The 22908-nt window shown below is 32.1% G+C and overlaps 4 protein-coding genes across 4 annotated transcripts; 2 read left to right on the top strand and 2 right to left on the bottom strand.

Moving 5' to 3' along the window:
• Positions 1-335: 335 nt before the first annotated feature.
• On the bottom strand, positions 336-1750 carry LOC11436680 (kinesin-related protein 4). Its single transcript, XM_003617762.4, has one exon. It carries the CDS (start codon positions 1288-1290, stop codon positions 490-492), a length of 801 nt encoding a protein of 266 aa, XP_003617810.1. The 5' UTR covers positions 1291-1750; the 3' UTR covers positions 336-489.
• Positions 1751-4207: 2457 nt separating this feature from the next.
• Positions 4208-7728, top strand: LOC11436131 (uncharacterized). Its single transcript, XM_003617761.4, has 3 exons — positions 4208-4499; positions 6705-6802; positions 6914-7728. Exons 1-3 carry the CDS (start codon positions 4439-4441, stop codon positions 7187-7189), a joined length of 435 nt encoding a protein of 144 aa, XP_003617809.1. The 5' UTR covers positions 4208-4438; the 3' UTR covers positions 7190-7728.
• A 564-nt stretch (positions 7729-8292) lies between these two features.
• LOC11426837 (putative pentatricopeptide repeat-containing protein At5g13230, mitochondrial) lies at positions 8293-11893 on the top strand. The gene is made up of 2 exons (XM_003617760.4): positions 8293-8949; positions 9497-11893. The coding sequence occupies exons 1-2, from the start codon at positions 8573-8575 to the stop codon at positions 11553-11555; spliced, it is 2436 nt and encodes an 811-aa protein (XP_003617808.1). The 5' UTR covers positions 8293-8572; the 3' UTR covers positions 11556-11893.
• Positions 11894-17566: 5673 nt separating this feature from the next.
• LOC11436130 (cysteine synthase 2) lies at positions 17567-21128 on the bottom strand. The gene is made up of 6 exons (XM_003617758.4): positions 20890-21128; positions 20726-20800; positions 19503-19646; positions 18579-18965; positions 18259-18494; positions 17567-18095 (listed from the first exon to the last, which is right to left on the bottom strand). The coding sequence occupies exons 1-6, from the start codon at positions 21097-21099 to the stop codon at positions 17873-17875; spliced, it is 1275 nt and encodes a 424-aa protein (XP_003617806.2). The 5' UTR covers positions 21100-21128; the 3' UTR covers positions 17567-17872.
• Between the last annotated feature and the right edge of the window lie 1780 nt (positions 21129-22908).

Here is a 22908-nt window from a genome sequence, read left to right as displayed (position 1 = left end):
TAGTCCCCATTTATTTATCTTACAATTTTTCTTAAGATTTTGAGTCAACCCTGGCACTTGATTGTTAGTCTCAAAGGACAGCAACTCGGTCATTCTGAAACATAGCATTGAAGATTAATAAAATTTCCCATATATGAGAGGGACCAAAAGATTTTGAAAATGAAAAGGAGAAAACAACAAAATTAGTTGATGATGACAAATACTTGAAAAAGTTCTTTTATGGATTGCAGGAGGAACCAAAATTTCATCACATGTTGTGTAATGTGTGCAAACTTATCATATCAAGAAGCTTAATTAAAATTAAAACTAGAAACAACATTAAAAAAAAAAGCAGCTAAGATTAAAATGCCATGTTAATATATAAGAGACCAAAATTTCCAACAAAAGAAACACATGAGAACAAAATTTGACTAAGAATCAAGAAAGAAAATTGTTAATGACTGAAATTTAACCTAAAATAACAGCTTAAGACAAAAATAAAAATAGGGATCAATCAGTAAGAACACATTGATCTCCTATACATGTCAACTCCTTAAATCTGAAATCTTGATATTTGGTGCATCCTTTGAAAATATCAATCTCAATTAAATTTTCATCCTCATTCATTTCATTAATTTCTGCTAAGAGATCCATGAGACCCTGCTGCTTGAAAATGAAATCTAAATTCTGTTTAGAGTTTTCATTTAAACTAGAGAAGTGGCTGCTTGGAAGCTTGATTTCAATAAGGCCATCCTCATCCTCCTCCTCATCATCATCATCGTCGCCGTCGTCCTCATCACTATCATCATTGTTAGAGTCCAGATTGTCACATATACTCATCATGTCTTGATTTCTTCTTATATCAATCTCAAAACTTTCATCAATAGTTGAGCTAATACTACTTTCAGTATCTGATGGAAGTGAAGAATCTGAATGTGGATCAGCTTGTAGCTCAGCATTGAGTCCAAAACTTTTATCAATGGTACTGTTGCTTTCACTGTCTACTGGAAATGAAGGATGTGACTGTGCTTCAGCTTGCTTTTCTTGCATCTGAACAACATCTTCTAATGAAGGCTGTAACTTTGATTTGTGCATGTTATCTTGGACTAAATGTTCACATTGAGATCCTTTTTTCTTTGTCAGTGTGAAATAAAACATACTAGATAGAAGAGCAAATAGAAGTGTGAAAAGGTAAGGAAAAGATTTGGAAACTGAAAAGAGAACAAGTAGTAGTACTAGAATGATAGATAGGAAAGTGATGAAAACAGAACCAAACTTGTGATAGATTTGTTGCTTGGTTACTTTCTCCATGATTATGATTTTTGTCTCTCTCTTGGAATACAGAATGTATAGAGCAACGACTTGAGAGAAATTTCAATGTGCTAAAAAGGGGTTACAAAAGATCATTTTCTTCTTCACCAAACCTGAAAATTTTGAGATTTGGTCAAACTATTTTTCACTGCTGAGTAAACTGTAGTACTATACCAAGAAGGTTGCAAATGAAAAACTTGATGCCAATTGTGTCTTCTTTGTTTTCTTGCTCTGACATGAATCCTTTTGTTATTTATTAATCTGCAATGAAACTGATTCTCTTGGAGATAGGAAAGGTCTTTGTTTTTTGCATCAATTTTTACAAAATGAAAGCCTTGGAATCATCGAATGCATGTGCAATCTGACTCCTCCCCTACACATGCCACGATACTTGGGTTGACCCTTCAAAATAATGTTTCTCATGAAAGAGAAATCGAATATGTAGTACTTGGAAAGGGTCTTCGACCTCACTCACCAAAGGGTTTTGTATCTCATAACGTGACAAACTAATGTTTAAATTTCGAGAGAGGTGTCTCTTTATACCGCACCTCAAGCATATTTCGTTGAGGAAGCTGTGGGAAACAAAAAGAAAAACAAAAATGAAACAATGTCTCACGAGTGTAGCAAGCTTGATTTTATGATCCAAATTATTTTTTTTGTCTATTTTTATGATCCAAGTTGTGAATAATGGCAATATAGTATATGTTATGTTATAGGTGGATAGACCACATTAACTAGCAAAAATACAAGAGGTGGGCTATGGGCACATCATTATTTGTCATGTTTATGTTTGATTATTGAAGCTAAATTTTGAAAATATGTTGTGAAAAAATCAGGGTTGTTAAAACTGTAATCATTTGCTCGTGCCCACGAAGAAATGATGTTATAGAAAAATAATACTAAGAGAGTAAGTAAGAGACAGGGAAATCTTTGGTCGATATGTCTTGCTTTGGTTGAAATTCTTATGGATTGCGACTGCTCTTTTATAATTGCTTAAGAGTTGCTAAAAAGAAAAAGAAAAAAAAATTGCTTAAGAGTTTACTTACTGCAATAATTTTGCTTATGAACTTCATAATTTTATATTAATAATAATATAAATAAATCTTTTTCTCTACGTGTTGTAGGTTTCCTTTCCTTGTCTCCAAACCCATTAGTTTGACGTTGCATGTTTGAGATCTTAGTGTGTTCATTTGTGTATGCCGGTCTATACATAACAAGTTATGACTTTAATTGAGATTTTTGTTAATGGACCATGAGATTGATCTCTTCAATTAGTCGATCATTGGATCGAACATGAAATTTAAAACTAAAAATTGATAAAGAATAATCCACTCTTGTTTTTTCGCGATAAAATCTATCGTACAACGGCTTTATTTTGACACAATTATGAGTTTCATGATATAATCATTACAAAAAACATTTTTAGTGTCTAATTTGAATTGACTTGTTTATATGTTAATTTTAACTTATTTCTTTTTTTTTAGAGAAATTTTAACTTATTTCTATAAACTCATCAACATAACTTATAATTCTGAATAATGCTAAAAAGTGCTCTAAGAATAATGTTTAAATTTTAAAAATACAAGTCAAATATATATAAAAGCGACATATTGTACGCAAAAAAAGTTACTATTTTTTATTCTTTAAAGAATACAAAAGAGTTGGTTTACATTTTCCTATTGTATATATGCTTCTTTTTACTTTATTTTACATTTTGTTATAAAAATAACTTGTACATAAGTGCTTTAATGTTATAGACACTTGATTAAATTGTTTATTAAAACTTGACCAAAAAAAAAAATTGTTTGTTAAAACAAGGTCTTATATTCCTTTTAAAAAAAAAATAAAAGGTCTTAGAATCACACATTTCAACATCTAAACAAAAAAACAACGGCTGAGAACAAAATTGAATAATAATGATACTTTTTGATTGGCTTCCAGTTTTTGTTTGACTAGAAAAGAAACAAACTTCAGAGCATCTGTTGAACCTTAAGCATAACTGAGAAGGGGATATATTCAGATATTTTTCCGCACAAATCCAACCTCAAAATTTCAACTTTCAATTAACCATACCGTTTTCTCCTAGGGGTATTTGTTAGGGGCGTCCTTCGGATGTTCTTTTGGTGTATCTTATACTTTTGCTATTTTCTCCATTTATATATATGTATATTTTGCCATTAAAAAAAAATTAACCATACCGGGTATTGCAACAAAAAAAACATTGTTGGTTAACATAACTCTTCACAACTCGACACCATTGGTTAAAATAGTTGTAGATACACCACAAAAAAAAAAATCACCAAAAAAATAGTTGTAGATAAATTTACTTGTATCACAGGTTATTGATAGCTAATTAGCAACTAGTTACTTGGACATTTTTAAAAATAAAAATAAGTTACTTAGTCGGTAAACTTTTTGGATGATAGAAGCTTACTATCTAAATAACTACTTAACTATCTAACCAACTAACAAAAGCTTATGATACAAGTAAACTACTTTACAACTATTTTACCTAACAATTTGAATGTGATATGTTATCTTCATCTTGGTATAATAATATTCGTTTTGATACACTAAAAACATCTGGTATTACTTGAGAATTGAGACTAAAACTACAAAAGTTTAATTTAATTTTTTTTTTTGGTCAAGTAGTCCAGTGGTTGAGAAATTCACCTTAAAGATGAATAAATGGAATGTCCGAAGTTCGAACCCCGACCCCTGCACATATTATGCTTCATTCCTTACCAAATGGGGACTAATTTAAATTATAATATTCCTAATATTAAAAAATTCTTACCACAAAAAATAATAATTCAATGAAATAAAAAAAGATACGAATCCTTATCTTATCGTAAACAATTAATTTTTTTTTTGGAATAATCAATCAACCAATCTATAAAAATTAAATGAAGAATAATATATGATAGGAAAATCCCATTTAAAAAACGAGAACGACAAAAGTACACCCTTGTGCGGTGGTTCAATATTCGAAGAATTTCCCCCCAAACCCTAAAATTAGGGTTTATTTTAATTTCTCTTTCAAATTTTGATTCGTTCTGTTTGCATTTGGTACGTTTGTTTGCTTTTTGTTCCTTCAATCGGGCTTTATCGCCCATTTCGCATTGAAATCCATGGTCATCGCTTTACCATGGAGCCCTCTTCACTGCAATCCACTTCTCCCATTCAACAACAAGATGATGACGAGTGGGGTATGCAATTTTCGCTTCAATTTCATTTTCTTTTATTTTCTTTTTGAACCAGAATCAATAGATCATAGAAGAAAAAAGGGGTCTTTTTGCGTTTCCTTAAATAATTGGGATGATAGTTTTGAATTGGTCACTGATTGATTCGTTGATTGGTATTTAACTTGTTGGAGTTTTTGATTCTTATTGATTTATTGAATTTAGGTGGAAATAGATTGAATAACAATACCAAATAGTATTTGCCAATTGGATTAGTTTTGTTGAGTTATTGATTTTCATGTCTTCTTAATTTTAGTTTCTGGGGTAATTGATTGATGCAGCTGTACTTTATCTAATTATTTGGATAATATCATTGCCGAATGTGTGTAGTTTTAGCTTGATTTGATGCTGTTGATTGATTTTTTTTTTTTTTTATGCAAATTAGAGTATTTTGATATAGTTATCTTTGTTATATATTCCATAGAGATGATATCTGGACGGATAAAGTTTTTTTTTTATTAAGCCTCCCGGAGATGAAGATGCTGTGTTGGGTGTGTGGTAAGACTATGTGTGTGTTTGGTATGGCGGTGGGGAGAATTGATTTTGATAGAATTCAGTTTGAGAGAATTGATTTTGGTTAAAAGTGAGTTGGAAGTGAATTGATTTATGTTTGGATACACTTTACTAGAAGTGATTCTTACGAATTGATGTTGTTTGGATAGTTTGAATGAAAATTGATTTTGAATGTGCAATGACCAAATTATCCTTTTAATTGTATTTAAAAGTAAATACCCAATTTTTATTTTAGATAATTAGTTTAATTTTTCCAAAATAAGAAGATAATTAGTTTAATTTATTCAAAATCATATATAGGATTTTATTGGTTCACAAATTCATTTAAAAAAATATTAATTTATAAGATTTATTTTAATATTCTTTTGTAAGAAAAAACACTAACAAAACATGCCAGTTTAGAAAAATTGCTATTCTTTAACCGAAATAAATAAATAAAAGGCTTAATTACACTTTTGGTCCTCGCATTTTGACCAGCTCACGAAAATGGTCCTGCCTCTTTCAGATCGAACAAAACCGTCCTAAACTATCATGTTTTTTTGCAGTTTTAGTCCTACCTCCTATTTTCAACTCTTGAAACGCAGAGAAATGACAGTTTTAGACAATTTTAGACCTAGCCCCTATACTCAACCATGAAATAAACAAGGAATCAAGCCTAAATAAAACTATTTAGGTAGGTCACTTAAGTTTTTAGTTTTTTTTTAAAACACTAACAAAACATGCCAGTTTTTTTACAATGTTTCATCTCTAACCTAGAGAATTAAACATGGCGGCTGCAAGATGTTGTCCATGGTGATGGTGTGAGATGTCTTTGGCTTGTTGCTCTTCAAGCTGCGGCAGCAATGGCCATTCAACTAGGTGACAGATTTTGCGGAAACATACAAAAAGGAAGCTTCTTACATAACTGCAGATGGACATAAAAGGGGCAAAATCGGTAAATCAAGTTTATTTGTTGTAGAATTGATTACAGAAAAAGCAGAAACTTGGAATTGCTGCTTCTGTGAAAATCACGTTTAGTTCAAAACCGTACGTTTCCAGAATTGCTTTTTGTTTTATCCAAACATCATTGAAAAGGAAAAAGTCACGTTTGGCAAAGCAAACTCGGTTTTGGATGGCACAAACGCCAAACCAAACAAGCACTATATGGGATAGGATTAGGAATGTTAATATTAGAGAGTTGGGGTAGCACCTATGGTATAGAAAAGATGGTGGAACATATGCTTAGGTGGTTTGGGCATGTAGAGACAAGACCTGTAGGTTCTGTTTTAAGGAGAATAGATCAGATGATTATTGAGTTGGAAGAAAATATGGTTTATGATAGAACATTTTGGTGTAATTTAATCCATGTAGCTGACCCCGCTTAGTGGGATTATGCCTGGTTATTGTTGTTCTGGTCAACATTTATGCTTATTATGTTCAAGATTGCAGTTTACTATGTTGTTTGTTTGCTATCAAAATTAACATGTCTTTGTTGGGACTTATCGACAATGACTAGAAAGTAGAAAGTAGTTAGTTTGGCTTATTCGATTTTGCTTTGTCCTGTGAGATACATGCATATTAATACTTGTTTTTCATAGTTGAGATTTCTTACAGATGCATCTTGATAGCATTTTACTTTTGTTCTTAAATGCATGTTCTTTGGACTTTTGTTGGTTGTAGACACCGATGGATTTGTGATTCCGAGTTTGGGAATTCAAGACTCTGATCAAAGTAAAAACAATGCTGCAAGCGTAGAATCGCCAAATTCTGCTGCAAAGGTTGGTTGAAAGAATTGTTTCTTCTTAGGACGACTGGATAATATGTAGGCTTTAGATATTGGAACTTGTTGTGTTGGCATTGTCTATGCTTACTGTATTTGTATTTTGTAGACTAAGAAGGAAGAGAAGATCTATCTTGGTCCACACGGAGCGCCGCCTTCGCAACCAAAACAACAAGAGGTAATTCCATCAAACCGGAAGCAGCGGTTCAAGCAAAAGCTGAAAGAAGCTGATAAGAGAATTAGTGGGACAGGTAGGGAGAATAAAGTGGATAACCTGAGGGAGCTTGTAGGTGGGGAGAAAACAAGTGTCGGCATGGCAAAGGGATCCTCTCCTAAGGACTGGTTAGATCCACATTGCCATGAAGCTGAGTTTGAGAGGAGGTGATTCACACATTGAAGATTTTAGTTTCTTGAAGTTATTTATTCTTGGAGAACGTCCAATTTAGCACTTTTTGTTATAGTTCGATTTGATGCATCATTCAAGACATGGGTTACAGAGGTTTTGTACTCTGACAATAAGTTTATCACCTGGTCTTTTGATAATAAAGTTATTATGTTCAGTAGTCAGTAATTATACTATAGTTCCTTGTGGAAATTATGGGCTTGAAACGTTGAATTCTGTCGACTACTAATCGACGAAGAAAAAAAAGTTCAGTAGCTAAGCAAATGAAACAGGAAGATACAGAGTGGCCCAAGAATAATGAAAGAAATAAAAACCGTTTTCATGTTCAGAATTCTCTTCCAGGTTTATATATTAGCATGGATGTTTTCTGAAGGAAGATAACTGTACTTAAGTAATGTGGTAAGAATAGTTTACTCAATTGTCTTGTTTCATGCAGTAATGTTCATGTACTATTTATATGAATGACAATGAGCTCATGTTTGCACACAAAAATGTCAAAACCGGTCAACTTATATGCTACACCTTCATGAAGTCGTGCCACTTTATTGTTGTGCTTTTTGTTGCTCTATTTCATTGCATTGCTTAATACAACTGCAGTATTTGAGCAGTATGGCTATGACTGAGATGAGATAACACTGCCACAGGTTATGTGAACTGTAAAAACAAATGAGACTCGTACACATGAAACATGGAAGAAAAGGACAAATATTTTTGCCATGTATGAACCTACATTCTTCCGTTAAAGGACTGGCTGTTACTTTCACTACTTATCTTCATGTTTAACCCTGTGATCAACATACTAAAATCGAAAAATTGGGGACCAAAATCAAAAAAATTTAAATGAGAGATCAACATTTTGAATTTTGAACTGAATATGAGGACGAAATCTGCCCTTATACCTTAAATAAATTATTATTTTTTTAATTATTTTTGACAAGTTTATTGTAAATTTTTAATGATAATTTATAACTTTATGGGGGTAAGTTCTCAATTAAACTTTTCAATAGAGATGTACTATCAATGTAAAATAAATATAATATTTTTATCAGATACGGACACAAACATGATGACACTCACAACTGACACCGATAAGGGTTTGCGAAAATGAATTGAATGTAATCACATGTGTTAGTGTCAAACTGACATTGTGTCGGTCATCAAATATGTCTTTGATTGGAGGTGTTGCCTCTACATAGTCTATAAATTTTGTGCTTTTTAAATTTGCATTGACACTGATATGCTGAACAATTAATTAAACTATTCTTACGTGACTGAAGCATGCAAGTTTGACTCATTATGTATATTTTTACTTTTATTAGGAATAAATTGATTATGAAAAGAGCAAGACAAATAACATGATGAAACATGATTAGCAGGACAATAGTTCGTGACAGTACAAAACTGTCACAACTACTTCATCAATGTCGCAATATCCATCACCAACAATGTCTTTCTGCTTTAGATTCACATTCCTACGCCCACATGCTCCAACAAATTATTCGAAACGGCGCCGACCCGATCGCAGGAAAACATCTCCACTGCCACATTCTCAAGCGTGGCACTTCTCTTGACTTGTTTGCTCAAAACATTCTTCTTAACTTTTACGTTCAATCCAATTCCTTGCAAGATGCTTCCAAGCTGTTTGATGAAATGCCCCAAACAAATACCATCTCTTTTGTTACCTTAGCTCAAGGTTACTCCCGCGACCATCAATTCCATCAAGCCCTTCACTTCATTCTCAGGTAAAGTTCTCCTTTTTAATAACACTAGTAAAGGTATATCGCAAGATTATACGAATATGGCAAAAAATAGTAGAAAAAGAAATATGTGAAATTTTCCGGTGTTTCGTTAGACCAAAAGCTTTTCTTAGGTTATTGGCCTGTTTGGATTGACTTATTTGAGTTTGTGTACTGTCATAAACATCTGTGAGACTGTTTGGGAGAACTTGCAAAAACAACTTATGACGTGTTCATATGTTGTTTTCCGTTTATTTTCATAAGCCTTCCATAATAGCCTCTAAAAACAACTTATATCCTTATACATAAGCAATTAATTTGATTTTATCTTTTGTTATGAAAATAGCTTATAATAAGTGCTTATGCTATATGCTGCAAATTAAGTTATGCTCTCAAACCAGACCTATATAGAGATAGATAAACATACTAGTAAAGATACCGTATAAATGTGGTGGGGGGTCGATAGTTGAAAGACTTTTCTAGGAATTGATAAAGATAGATTGTATAAATGCACATGTCGTATTCTAAAGGTGTGTGTGTTTCTTCAACACAGGATATTCAAAGAAGGACATGAAGTGAACCCTTTTGTTTTTACTACTCTTCTCAAGCTGCTGGTGAGCATGGATTTGGCTCACTTGTGTTGGACTCTTCATGCTTGTGTTTATAAGCTTGGGCATCATGCTGATGCATTTGTTGGGACTGCCCTTATTGATGCTTATTCTGTTCGTGGAAATGTCGATGTTGCTCGCCATGTTTTCGATGACATTTGTTGCAAGGACATGGTGTCTTGGACTGGGATGGTAGCTTGTTATGCTGAGAATTGTTTCTATGAGGAGTCATTGCAACTTTTCAACCAGATGAGGATTATGGGGTACAAGCCCAATAATTTCACCATTTCAGGTGCACTTAAGTCCTGTCTTGGTCTCGAGGCGTTTAATGTTGGGAAAAGTGTTCATGGTTGTGCTTTGAAAGGTTGTTATGATCATGATCTGTTTGTTGGCATTGCATTGCTTGAGTTATATGCGAAGTCTGGGGAGATTATTGATGCACAACGGCTTTTTGAGGAAATGCCAAAAACTGATCTTATTCCTTGGAGTCTGATGATAGCGCGGTACGCTCAGAGTGACAGAAGTAAAGAGGCTTTGGATTTGTTTCTTCGAATGAGGCAAACATCTGTTGTCCCTAATAATTTTACATTTGCTAGTGTGCTGCAAGCTTGTGCCTCTTCAGTTTCGCTGGATTTAGGAAAGCAGATTCATTCTTGTGTGCTGAAATTTGGGTTGAACTCAAATGTCTTTGTGTCGAATGCCATCATGGATGTTTATGCCAAGTGTGGTGAAATTGAGAACTCCATGAAATTGTTTGAGGAATTGCCAGATCGGAATGATGTGACTTGGAACACTATAATCGTTGGTTATGTTCAGTTAGGGGATGGGGAGAGAGCAATGAATTTATTTACACATATGCTTGAACATGACATGCAGCCAACTGAAGTGACATATTCAAGTGTTCTCCGTGCCTCTGCTAGTTTAGCGGCACTAGAACCAGGGCTTCAGATTCATTCCTTAACCATCAAAACTATGTATAACAAGGACACTGTAGTTGCAAATTCTTTGATAGATATGTACGCTAAATGTGGAAGAATCAATGATGCCCGACTGACATTTGATAAGATGAACAAAAGGGATGAGGTTTCATGGAATGCTATGATCTGTGGATATTCTATGCATGGCATGAGTATGGAGGCTCTAAATTTATTTGACATGATGCAACATACCGATTGCAAACCTAATAAACTGACTTTTGTTGGTGTCCTGTCTGCGTGTAGCAATGCAGGATTATTATACAAAGGACAAGCTCACTTTGAATCAATGTCAAAGGATTACGACATTAAGCCATGTATAGAACACTATACTTGCATGGTTTGGCTTCTTGGACGATTGGGCCGTTTTGATGAAGCAATGAAACTCATTGGAGAAATTGCATATCAGCCTAGTGTTATGGTGTGGCGTGCATTGCTTGGTGCGTGTGTTATTCACAAGAAAGTTGATCTAGGAAGGGTTTGTGCCCAACATGTACTTGAGATGGAGCCACATGATGATGCAACCCATGTACTACTGTCAAACATGTACGCCACTGCAGGGAGATGGGACAATGTTGCTTTTGTTAGAAAATATATGCAAAAGAAAAAAGTTAGGAAAGAACCTGGCTTAAGCTGGGTTGAGAACCAAGGTGTTGTTCACTATTTTTCTGTGGGTGACACTTCTCATCCTGACATTAAACTAATATGTGCAATGCTTGAATGGTTAAACAAGAAAACCAGGGATGCAGGGTATGTTCCTGATTGCAATGCTGTTTTGCTTGATGTACAGGATGATGAAAAAGAGCGACACTTGTGGGTACATAGTGAAAGACTAGCATTGGCTTATGGACTAATTCGGACTCCGCTATCATGTTCTATTCGCATTATTAAAAATCTTCGTATATGTATAGATTGTCATACTGTTATGAAGCTGATCTCGAAAGTTGTGCAGCGAGAAATTGTTATCAGAGATATAAATCGGTTTCATCATTTTCGTCATGGGGTGTGCTCATGTGGTGATTACTGGTAACTGATAACGTAGTATAAAAATAGGATATAACTTGTTTAGTTTAGCGGGGAGGTGGATGTCATTCATTGTGAAGCAAGTTCAATGGTATTTTGGGCAATTCAATATATATGCAACCTTGGATGAATGACTTAAATCGCGAGGTACATTTTTATCAGTTCACAAACTTTCCCATGTTTTTTCTCCATTTGAGGTTTGATCCATTTCCAAAACAAGATCCGTTGAGGACAATAACATATTGACCTATTATGTTATTACTTGTGGATATGTAGCATTGTTGTCATGAATAGGTTAAACATTATTATTTTTTTCTTATGGAAGATTAAAGAGATTATTATTAATTGTTATTACGATTGCTCTAAAGGAATAGAAATCATTTACACTATTGTTGTTACTTTTATTAACTGGAGTTTTGCTCCCTGTTTTCCCTAAAAATGGTGGTAATCAAATGTGTCTTATCCTCACGACAAACTAAAATGGTATGCCATGGAGATTTAAATTCCCAGTAGTCAAAGGAGAAACATCCATGTTTTGATTAAATCATTTGTGTTGAGCAATTTATATAATATATTTTGATTTTCGTAGATGGTTGGGCATCTTTTGAACTAAAGTCAGCATATTCATAGTTCTGGTACTTTAGAGACATAATTACAAAGATGAGTTTTGAATAAAAACATATTACTAAAGAAACTAAAGCAGACTCATATCTCTAAGGTGGGATACAATGGGGGTGGGGGGGAGCACAAAGCCAGATTGCATTGCGCTCACTAATAGCCCAACTTTTATAGGTTGGGTTATTCTGTCTTTAAACATCTCAACAGCCTCATCAATGTTCTGAGTAGGATAGCTTTGAAACAGATCCTTAAAGTGATCAACAAAAATGTTTTCTATTCTTTCAGGCTCAGAGTTGATCTTACCACTAGCATCCTTAATAATGTGAATCCAGTTTCTTTTTTTCCTCTGACTGACTTTAAGGTGGAAGAACTTAGTATTTTTTTCCACATCCAATTGAATCTTGCAAATAGATATTCGTAAATATATTTTAAGATCTAAATTAAAAAAGTGACATCATATGAGTTATTTTTTTGACATCATAATGAATGATTTGATTGGATGCATTGTAAAAAGAAGTTTACATTGTCAATTTATATAAATTAAATTCATTGTGGAATACGTAACATTTATTTTTTATCTAGATTTGTTGTTGTTGGGTAAATTGAGTATCCTTTATGAGCAACTGCAAATACTAATTTCTTGATACGACTATGGCCATTGAACAGTAATTTTTATGTTTCTGTATCCCCAATGATGTATTTGAATCCAACAGTTTTGATTAAATTAGAAGAAATTAGAGTCATCACACTCAAGCATTATTGAGTATCTTCACTCTTAGTTATTAACACTTTTTTATATACCAGTGTGGTTTATTGGCATAGCAAATCTTCATATATCTATGACCTTTTTCTTTTGATAAGCATATATCTATGACATTTATTCTCAGTTTATTATACTTTAATTCATAATTACTTTTATCCACACTAAAAAGATATATTCACCAAAAGTTATATACTATTATCTTAAGAATGAGTGAGAATACGACAGAGACTAATCCCTTGAACTTGATAAGATCACAATGAGTGATAAAACACCGTTGTATTTTCAAGGCTGAATTTGAATGCTAGACCTCTACTTAAACTAGGAAAGATCTCTTATAATCTCATCCAACTTTTCTTGGTTGCCATAGTTACTCTTAGAATGTATTGTAGGCAAAATATTTGACTTTTAATCCACCCTCCATATATATGATAGCAACTAAAGTTTGTTCGAAAATTCATCAGTACATCACGAGTGTTCACATGTATTGTGTAAAAGTGTTTGACTTTTAATCCACCCACCATGCATATACATGGGATATCAAAGATCTAATTGTAATAAGCAATTCGCAGGCATTCGTGAAATTGAGTTTTATTTTAATTTTGTAATTATTTATTATAGTTTTTTTTAAGGATATTTAATTTAAAGTTAATTACCATATTTTGCATAGAATTAATATAAGTGGGTTGGGATCAGTGTGAAGAAGATACAAAATACACGTAAGTTGCTGTATTTGTCAAACGAGCTTATAAGCTATCAACTATAAGCTATAAGCTCCTTTTTGTGTGTTATCAAACAGACCCGAAGTATAATGGCTTCATCAATCTCTTATTTATTTATTTTATTCTGAAGGGTTAATAGTGTTTTTCACCCCTGTAATATAGGCCATTTCCGGTTTTCGCCCTTATAAAATTTTCGGTTTGATTTCTGTTCTTGTAAATTTTTTTTTTTCCGGAATACCCCCCTCCTCTCGCCAACTCAGCAAATCAGCCTATGTGGCGCTGACATGGAATTTTTTTTTCATTTTTCATTTTTTTTTCACTTGCCACGTGTATAATTCGTTTTTTTTTTAATTGTGAAATTTTAATTTCGTTTTTTTAATTTTAATTTTAAAAAACTCAATTTTTGTTTTAATTATTTTATTTTTTAAAATATTTGAAAATTAATTTTCAAAAATAAAAAAAAATATTCAGATTTTTTTCCAAAAAATTTAAAAATCGCAAAAGAAAAAATTCAAATATTAAAAAAATCAGAAAAAACGATAAGATTTTTTTGAATTTTTTGGTTTTATTTTAAATTCGAATATTAAAAATATCAGAAAAAATATTCGGTTTTTTTGGAAATTAATTTTTTTTAAAGATTCTGGAGTTTAATTTTCAAAATTTAAAAAAAGTTAAATTAGAAGAAACAAATTCGAAATTTTTAAAAAAAAGTCATATTTTTTTTATGGAAAATATTTTATTTTTAATAATCTGGATACAGATTTTTTTAAAAATTCAGATTTTATTTTCGAAAATTTTATTCTACATTTTTATAAAATCATTTTTGAAATTCGAAATTTTTTAAAAAAAGTCATTTTTTTTTTATGGAAAATATTTTATTTTTAATAATCTGGATACAGATTTTTTTTAAAATTCAGATTTTATTTTCGAAAATTTTATTCTAGATTTTTATAAAATCATTTTTGAAATTAAAATTTAAAAAAAAAATCATTTTCTAAAATTTTAAAAATTCTGAAAAATCATATTTTTAATATTTGAATTTTTTGGAAAAAAATCTGAATAATTTTATTTTTTTTTTGAAAATTAATTTTCAAATATTTTAAAAAATAAAACAATTAAAACAAAAATTGAGTTTTTTAAAATTAAAATTAAAAAACGAAATTAAAATTTCACAATTTTTTTTAAAAAAAACAAATTATACACGTGGTAAGTGAAAAAAAAAAAGAAAAAAAAATTCCTTGTCAGCGCCACATAGGCTGATTTGCTGAGTTGGAGGGAGGAGGGGGGTATTCCGGAAAAAAAAATAAAATTTACAAGGACAGCAATCAAACCGAAAATTTTATAAGGACGAAAACCGGAAATGACCTATATTACAGGGGTGAAAAACACTATTAACCCTATTCTGAAAATAGTATCAGTTTTGAGATCAACTAACTATAATGGACGATAGCAAGATGCTTTTAAACCTAATACATATGCTCGCCTCAGTCAATAAATTTGATAAGTATTATAGAGTCAATTTATGTGTGTTAATATTTCTCTTTGATTTATTACTTAGTGATAATTCTATGTCTAATTTTTCCAACAATCTTAAATGGATAGGTCTCACAAAATTAGACATAAAATCATCATTAAGTAATAAATCAAATAGAAATATTAACATAAACAAATTGACTCTGAATAAAATACGATACAGGATAAAAAACTTATCGAACTTATTGACTAAGACGTACAAATACGTTAGGTTTAAGAGTATTTCGTCATCACTTAAAAATTATCTGATGCAGTTTGGTCTATGTTTTTCAGTAAACAAACATATATACCTTTTCTTTAAAAAAAAACATTAAATTTTGAATTTTTAGTTCATGTTCACTACATTATAGAAATTTCTTTTGCGAAGGTAATTTTTTTTAACAAGGAATGAATTAGATATGAATTTTTAAGTTGTTAGCGCTTAAAAATTTCATATTTAATTAATTTTCTATTAAAAAATTCTAAATTTTTGTTGGAGAGATTGTTATAACATTCTATATATATATATATATATATATATATATATATGAAAAAATCTATTAAAAAATATGAAGGGTATACATGAGTTGACTTAAAAATTAGGATAAAAAATCTTGACAAAAAATATTTGAAAATCAAAACTTGTTGAAACATTTTAAAATGATTAAAAACGAAACTTGAGATTTTTATGTTGACCAAACACTTTTTTTTTAAAGGAACGGATCAAACACTTATTCAACCTTAATTGATTGATATATTAAACAACCCTTTAATTCAATACGGCTCGGATCAAACAAATCAAGGATACCTTTCTTTGATAGATAGACGTAATGACAAATAACCATTATAATTTTTAAACAAGTGATAGGGCCAAAGTTCGAACATAGGTCACGACATCCATCATCACAATTTTAACATTTTTGTCAGTTAAATTAAGATTTGTTGACGAGTAACTTTCTTTTTTAGGCTTCAATATTAATTTGTGTTTTCCTTTTATATTTGGATAATGCTTGTTAGTTGTAATTTCTTATTGTTACATTTTTGTCACTTAATATATTTGACATATTTTTGTCATTTGAATTAGGAATTAGGTACGCATGTTACTTTTTGCTATATAAACTGTGAAGGTATGGTTGTAAGAAATCAATCATCACTAAAATAGAAAAGAAAATACAACATGGCTCGTTTCTTTTCTCTTGTGGTGGTGTTTCTTTTATGTGCTTCATTCTCCTGTGTTGCTTCAAACAAAATTGTAGATGTGGATACCATATGTAAAGATGCAATGGATCCTAAATTTTGCTCCACATTGATCAAATCAAAGCCTGGTGCAGAAAGAGACCTAGTTAGCCTTGCATCATACACACTTGATGTTGCTCATAGAAATGCGTCCAACATTCTTAAAAGAATAAAGAAGCTAATGGCACAAAGTGGTAGCAATCGCAAACAAGTATTCCTATACAAACGTTGTTTGCATTATTTTGGGAGTAATGTAGGAGTTCTTTATGTGATTGGACAAATTACACAACTCTTGAAGAGCAAAGATTACTTTGATGTGCGTTCAAATGGGAGTTCTATTATAGCTTATGTTGAATATTGTGTTTCTGGGGAGTATCCAGCTGAAGTAGTTCATTTTGATGTCCCTTCATTCCCAAAATATGCTAGGGTTGTTGAAAAGGTTGTTGATGCTCTTATTCTTATATCAATTAATTTGCAAAAATAGAATATGCTTAATTTACTATTTGATGTTTATTGTTATGATCAATGAGTCAATATATTTTGACATTAATGAATAAAATTTGATAATATTATTTATATAAATATAAATGTTTTAGACAGTTTGAATTGCATGACTTGTGATTTATGTATTGTGTTCTCTAGTTTTTATTTGGTGTGATTTTGATCTTTCACTATAATTACCTATCTCCTATGCTGATTATGACTGTGACTGTGAACTTATTCCATTTGGGTTTGGAAGACCAATTAGAATGTTGGCTTTGATGCAAACATGTGAGGAGGAAAAGGAAGGGTTGAATTGATCTTAGTTTGTTTTTAACTGTATTTTATTTTAGTTTTTTATTTATTTATTTATTTTTATTTATTTTTTATGGTACACAATTGTATTTTAATTAAATAATTAGATTTTTTTAGAGGAAATAATTAGAATCTTATTAAATTAGTAGTTTAACAAGAATTTTAGTTTGATTAAGTAAAATATGATAAAAATTGACAATACAGTTGCAAAGTGACATACACGCCAGTATTTCATTTTCCGATTTAGCAAAAATTTAACTGTGACCAACATTTTTATTTTGAATAAAACTGTGACCAACATTGTGAATGGCTCAAAAACCACTGAAAAATCAATAGGTACGAAATATAGACCTCAAGAAATCAAAGATTGGAGACTGAAGGAGTAACAAATAAACATGTGATTCTTTCACTATTTTTAACCAATGTTCTAAGGAGACTCATTTTACTTATATTGTATAGTAGTATAATCTAACCACGAATCAACCATATCGTACCACTAAGAATATTTCAATCATAACACCATAAACACGATGGACTTGTTGGCTTCTCGCATGAACTTCCCAGACTTGGTCCAGTCAAATTTCACTCTCAGCCGATGAAAAAAGCCATACGCATTATCTGAGGCAAGCATTAAACACTTGGGTAATGAAGTAGGAGCTACTGGCATTCAGTGAAGGACACTCATTTGATACCCAAGAACTCTAATCCAGTTGCTTTAGGTGTCAAACCAAGCTGAGACAAGTATTCAGCATTATAAAACTTGCTCAAATGTCTCATTCCACTATCACAAAGAATGGTTACAATTGTGTGACCAGGGCCAATTGATTGCGCTATTCTAACTGCTCCAACACAGTTCATCGCAGAAGAACTCCCAAGGAAAAGCCCATCATTCTTCACGAGAAACCTAATATGCAAAAAAAAAAAAAAAAAAATGAACACGTGGAAACATTAAATCAACAATCCATTTATCGTTTCTTCCAGTTGCTAAGTACAAAAAGTGAACAAGAAACAAACAAAAAATTCTTCAAGAATAGGAGAAGATGGTGAAGCAAAGAGTAAGGAATGACCTGGCCATTTCAACGGCCTCCATATCTGTTCCTCTAAAGGCCCCATCAAGTTTTGCCTCTGCAAAATTCTTCGTTACCCTGTTAATTCCGATTCCTTCTGTTATAGTGTCAAATGGATTCTTAAGTCTTCGTCCTTCTGCCTCCTCTTTGGTGTACATTACCCCCCTCATTACCTTATTAAACAAGCCAGAACCCGGAGGATCTATGAGGTAACACTTGATGTTTGGATTCTTTTCCTGTTGAGCATTAGACATGAAAGTCAGGCAATTTTTACAATCAAAATGACAATATTTAAAACATGAAGAAAAGAGGGGATGAACCTGAAGAAACTTGGAAACACCAGCCACAGTACCACCAGTGCCTGCTGCTGCAACAAATGCATCTAAATTTCCATTTGTCTGTTCCCAAATCTCAGGTCCTGTACCTTCGTAATGGGCCCTGAAGTTTGCAAGGTTCTCAAACTGATCAGCAAAGAAACCGCCTTGACAATCATTAGGAAAGAGTGTGCTGTGCTTGTGCCCATCAGATTTACAACCATTTATTTGCTGCGAGTCCGTGCCCTTCGGTTGTGATTTTCTATGCTTAAATGCAAATTCATTTGCTTCAGATGCCCGTCTTCTTGCAATATTGACAAAATGGTCTTTGTGTGTGATTGACACTGGTCGTACTCTTTCAACAGTTGCTCCAAGTGCTTCAATAATTTGAGACTGATGGATGGTCGCAATAGAATAAAAAAATGCCTCATTATACAAGGAAATAAAGTGGAAAGACTAAGAAGGAAATATGATAAATTTCAATTAAATTGATAGACAGATACAGAATACAAGGTAAATTAGAAACTGTAACTAGCATGAATTTTTACGGTCTAATAAGTAATGTGATATCTGGACAACTCACAACCACAAGTACACAACAATAAATGTTTTCAAAGTTAGTACATAAGACATAGTTGTGTAAACCCTCTCTTGATTAGTTCAATCATTTTCTTCCACTTGCAAATTACCAAGCATGAAAAAAGAAAAGAAAACAGATAGATAGAAAATGCTATGTAGGTGAGGAAGCCAAAAATGCTAAGGGAGTTTTTGGCTTGTCTTAAATCTAGATCAATTTCAAGTTCATTTTTGTTGAAAACATTTCTCGGCTCCTCGCGAAACGCAATTATGTACAAAAATTAGAGGCTAGGGCTAGACTGAAAGCAAAGCGTAGTAGAGTTGTTTGATTACAATCATTGAACATATATATACCTTCTCAATGGCAGCATCATCTGGAATAACCACATGACATTTGCATCCATAAGCAGGAGCAACTGTAGCAATGCTAATTGCAGTGCTTCCAGCACTCCCTTCAGTAACTATTCCACCTCGTCGTAGCTGCCCAGATTCCAAAGCCTGCTCAATTAAATTACAGGAAACATGAAACAAAAGACATACATTAGCAATAAATAAAGAGCAATGACTATGAAGAAAAATGAAATGACCCAAAACATCGACGATCCTCTTTTGGCAAGAAGATTGTAAGGAAACAATTCTCCCAAATGCCAGAGCTAAATTAGAGTTTGCTTGAATTAACTTCTAATATATACAATTAAGAACTTGGGGGCTAAAATCTAATTACAACTTTCCCTTGCAAAAAATCCTTTATAAAGAAAGGGCTTGTTTGAATTGGCTTATTTGAGCTTATCCACGGGCATAAGCACTTGAGAGACTGTTCGGGAGAACAATTAGGACTTGTTCATCAACTGTTTTTAGCTTAGTTTTGTGTATGTTTGATTGTTTGCTTCCAATTTTAAAGTAAGCAAAATTGATTTGAACATGTTTCCTTACTCACGGGTAGAATTGATTTTGCATCTAAAATTGATATTGGCTACTCCAAAAGTGGAACCCAAATAATCAAACATACATGCATACTGATTTTTCCTCTAAAATTGATTTTGGCTACTCCAAAAGTGGAACCAAACAATCAAACATACTTGCATGCTCAATTCACTTTTACATGAACGTTCCAAACATAAGTCATTGTTTCTTGAATAGGAATTTGGAGGCTTTCGATTCTAGAATAGATTTTTAGATTCAAATTTATCATTTAATTCACTTTTACGTAAATGTGTCCAAACATAAGCCACTTTACCATTAACTCACTTTTAGCCATAATCAACTTTTGGCCATAATCAATATTACAAAATCAATTTTTACCACCAAAACACGCCCGCTCTCCAAGATAGCTTATACAAAAACAATTTAAATTTATTTTATCTTCCATTATAGAAATAGCTTATACAAAACCGCTCATCATGATAAGTGTTTATGCTATAAGCTGTAAATTAAGTTGCTTACCCAAACATGGCCTAATACTAAGTGATATGCAGAAATAGATAAGAGAACATACGGAAAAAATAGATAAAACACAGAATTTCAAAACTATAATGTAATCAGTATCAATAATTGAAAGAGGGGTTTAGTAAAGTTACCTCTTCAATAATTTGAACTGCAACACGATCTTTAACACTCCCTCCAGGATTCAAAAACTCACACTTGCCAAGAATCTAAACAATAAATAACAGAGTTATAAACAATACTACAAAAATTAGTGTAACAGAACGAAAAAATGAAAATTGAATAAGGGATTAATTACTTCGCAACCAGTGGCATCAGAGAGACTATTGATTCTAATCAAAGGAGTGTTACCAATGGCGTCAATGATTCCATTCTTTGATTTCTTCTTCTTCTTCTTCTTAGATGGATTGCAGAGACGGTCGCAGAAGAAATATGCAACGACGAGGGAGACGAAGATGGCAGTTCCGACACCAACAGCGCCGGCGTTTCTCGCTGCCACAGGCGCCATTTTTTCGAGCTTTCATGCTTTGGGCTTGTTAGTTGTTACTAATAAACAAATAGAAAGTTTCTATTTGCACCCTTATTTTTTCTTCTTTTATACTTCTTCTCCTACGAATTTTCAAAGTACTACCATTTTTTGTACGAGTTTAATTTTGAAATTAGTTTTTTTTATTAACAAGATATAATTTTGAAATTAGTGTCTTGAAGATCATCCTGCATTGGAAGTGTATAATAGATGGAGATGATCCTAATCTCTATTTTCTCGTTCTAAATATTTGTTATTCAAAAACAAAAAAAAAACAGAGGAAAGATGTGTTTCAAAAGTTACTTCTTAGATATTTATTAAAATTTCGTTTATCATTTTGATTTGTCTATGTATTTATGAACGTTTTGGTGTTTAGGTAAATTAATAAAAATAGCTTATCATATTTTTATAAGCTGCTTATATTGTATTTTAATAAGTTCAATTTTTTAGCTTAACACAAGGCTTATTATGGAGCTTATGGAATTAACGTGACCTCCTTCGTTCCAATTCTTTCCAAAGCTATATTTTAATATTATATTGGAGAGAAAGATAGGTATAAGCTTATCTTTATTGAGTAACAACATCATTAAAAATAATAATAACAAACATAAATTATCCTTCCTTCAAAAAAAAAAAATAACTTGTCCTCTTTTTTTTTAACAAACATGTACGCTAATGGTACATCCATTCAAGTTCTACCATCATAATTTCTTAAGATTTTTTATATCTTAGATTAATTTTGTAAAAAAATTCTCGATAATTGTTGTTTGATTCTTTATTTTTATTTTTTTGTTAAATTAAACATATTTAAAATTTTTATAATTGCTTATGTAATAGCTCATCCAAACACTTCAATTTAAGTAAATACTTTTTACTGTACATATCCAAACATAAAGAGCTTATCAAGTATAAGAACTTATGTTGTAAGCTCTAATGTTATAAGCATCTATATAAGCTGTTTATCCAAACGGGGCCATAGACGCACATCCGATCACGTTAGAGGCAGTGGCGAAGTCAGAAAAAAAACTCAGGCGGGCCACTAAAATTAATTATAATATATAAACACAAATTAAAATTGTAATAAACATTAAGTATGAAGTTGAAATGACGGAGTTTGACTAAAATGTTAGGGTAGATATTTATAAAATTACGTATTTAACAAATACTATAAATTATTAAACTTTTTTTGTACATTACAACCGTTAACTGAGAGAATTTTCAGTTGACATGACTATATGTCAAGTATAAGCATCACAAAAATCACGTATGCCACTTTTGATACCATGAAATACTATAACCATTGAAAAATTGTTTAAAGACTCGTAAAATATACCTACAATTGAATTATTTAAATTTTTCGGGTGGGCCACTACACCACTTTGCAGAAATTTGGATCAACCAAAATCTAAAACTGACACTAAATTGTATAAAATATCGCAAAGTAGACATATGATCGTTAATTTTTTAATATTTTTTAGGCGAGTCACCCACCTAGCCCATGAAACGCTCCGCCACTAGTTAGAGGAAACACATTGAGCATGATTGTCTCGATTAGACATGAGTATACAAGGAAGACTAGACATGACAGATTCAAAGTGTCTTACGAGCTCGAGCCTCGTCATGTCCCCGAGGTTGAGCCTGAGGCAACAGAGTCACTACATGAGCCCCAACATGAGGAGGCTGGACAAGAGGAAGCGTCAGCACATCCACATAAGTGATATCATGGTGCCCCAGATGATATGCTAGTCCTGATCCTGTATTCACACAAGGTGGCCAATTAAAGAAAATATT

This window comes from Medicago truncatula, chromosome 5 (assembly GCF_003473485.1).
Source record: "Medicago truncatula cultivar Jemalong A17 chromosome 5, MtrunA17r5.0-ANR, whole genome shotgun sequence".
Classification (NCBI taxonomy): Eukaryota; Viridiplantae; Streptophyta; class Magnoliopsida; order Fabales; family Fabaceae; genus Medicago; species Medicago truncatula.
This window is presented reverse-complemented; position numbering and strand designations above follow the sequence as displayed.

Coding starts and splice junctions, on each gene's coding strand:
- LOC11436680 (XM_003617762.4), bottom strand. CDS start 1,290: ATGGAGAAAGTAACCAAGCAACAAATCTATCACAAGTTTGGTTCTGTT.
- LOC11436131 (XM_003617761.4), top strand. CDS start 4,439: ATGGAGCCCTCTTCACTGCAATCCACTTCTCCCATTCAACAACAAGAT. Junction 4,500..6,704: donor ACAAGATGATGACGAGTGGG/GTATGCAATTTT, acceptor TGTTGGTTGTAG/ACACCGATGGATTTGTGATT. Junction 6,803..6,913: donor CGCCAAATTCTGCTGCAAAG/GTTGGTTGAAAG, acceptor TGTATTTTGTAG/ACTAAGAAGGAAGAGAAGAT.
- LOC11436130 (XM_003617758.4), bottom strand. CDS start 21,099: ATGGCGCCTGTGGCAGCGAGAAACGCCGGCGCTGTTGGTGTCGGAACT. Junction 19,647..20,725: donor CAGTTCAAATTATTGAAGAG/GTAACTTTACTA, acceptor TTAATTGAGCAG/GCTTTGGAATCTGGGCAGCT. Junction 18,495..18,578: donor GTGTTTCCAAGTTTCTTCAG/GTTCATCCCCTC, acceptor AATGCTCAACAG/GAAAAGAATCCAAACATCAA.
- LOC11426837 (XM_003617760.4), top strand. CDS start 8,573: ATGATTAGCAGGACAATAGTTCGTGACAGTACAAAACTGTCACAACTA. Junction 8,950..9,496: donor GCCCTTCACTTCATTCTCAG/GTAAAGTTCTCC, acceptor TCTTCAACACAG/GATATTCAAAGAAGGACATG.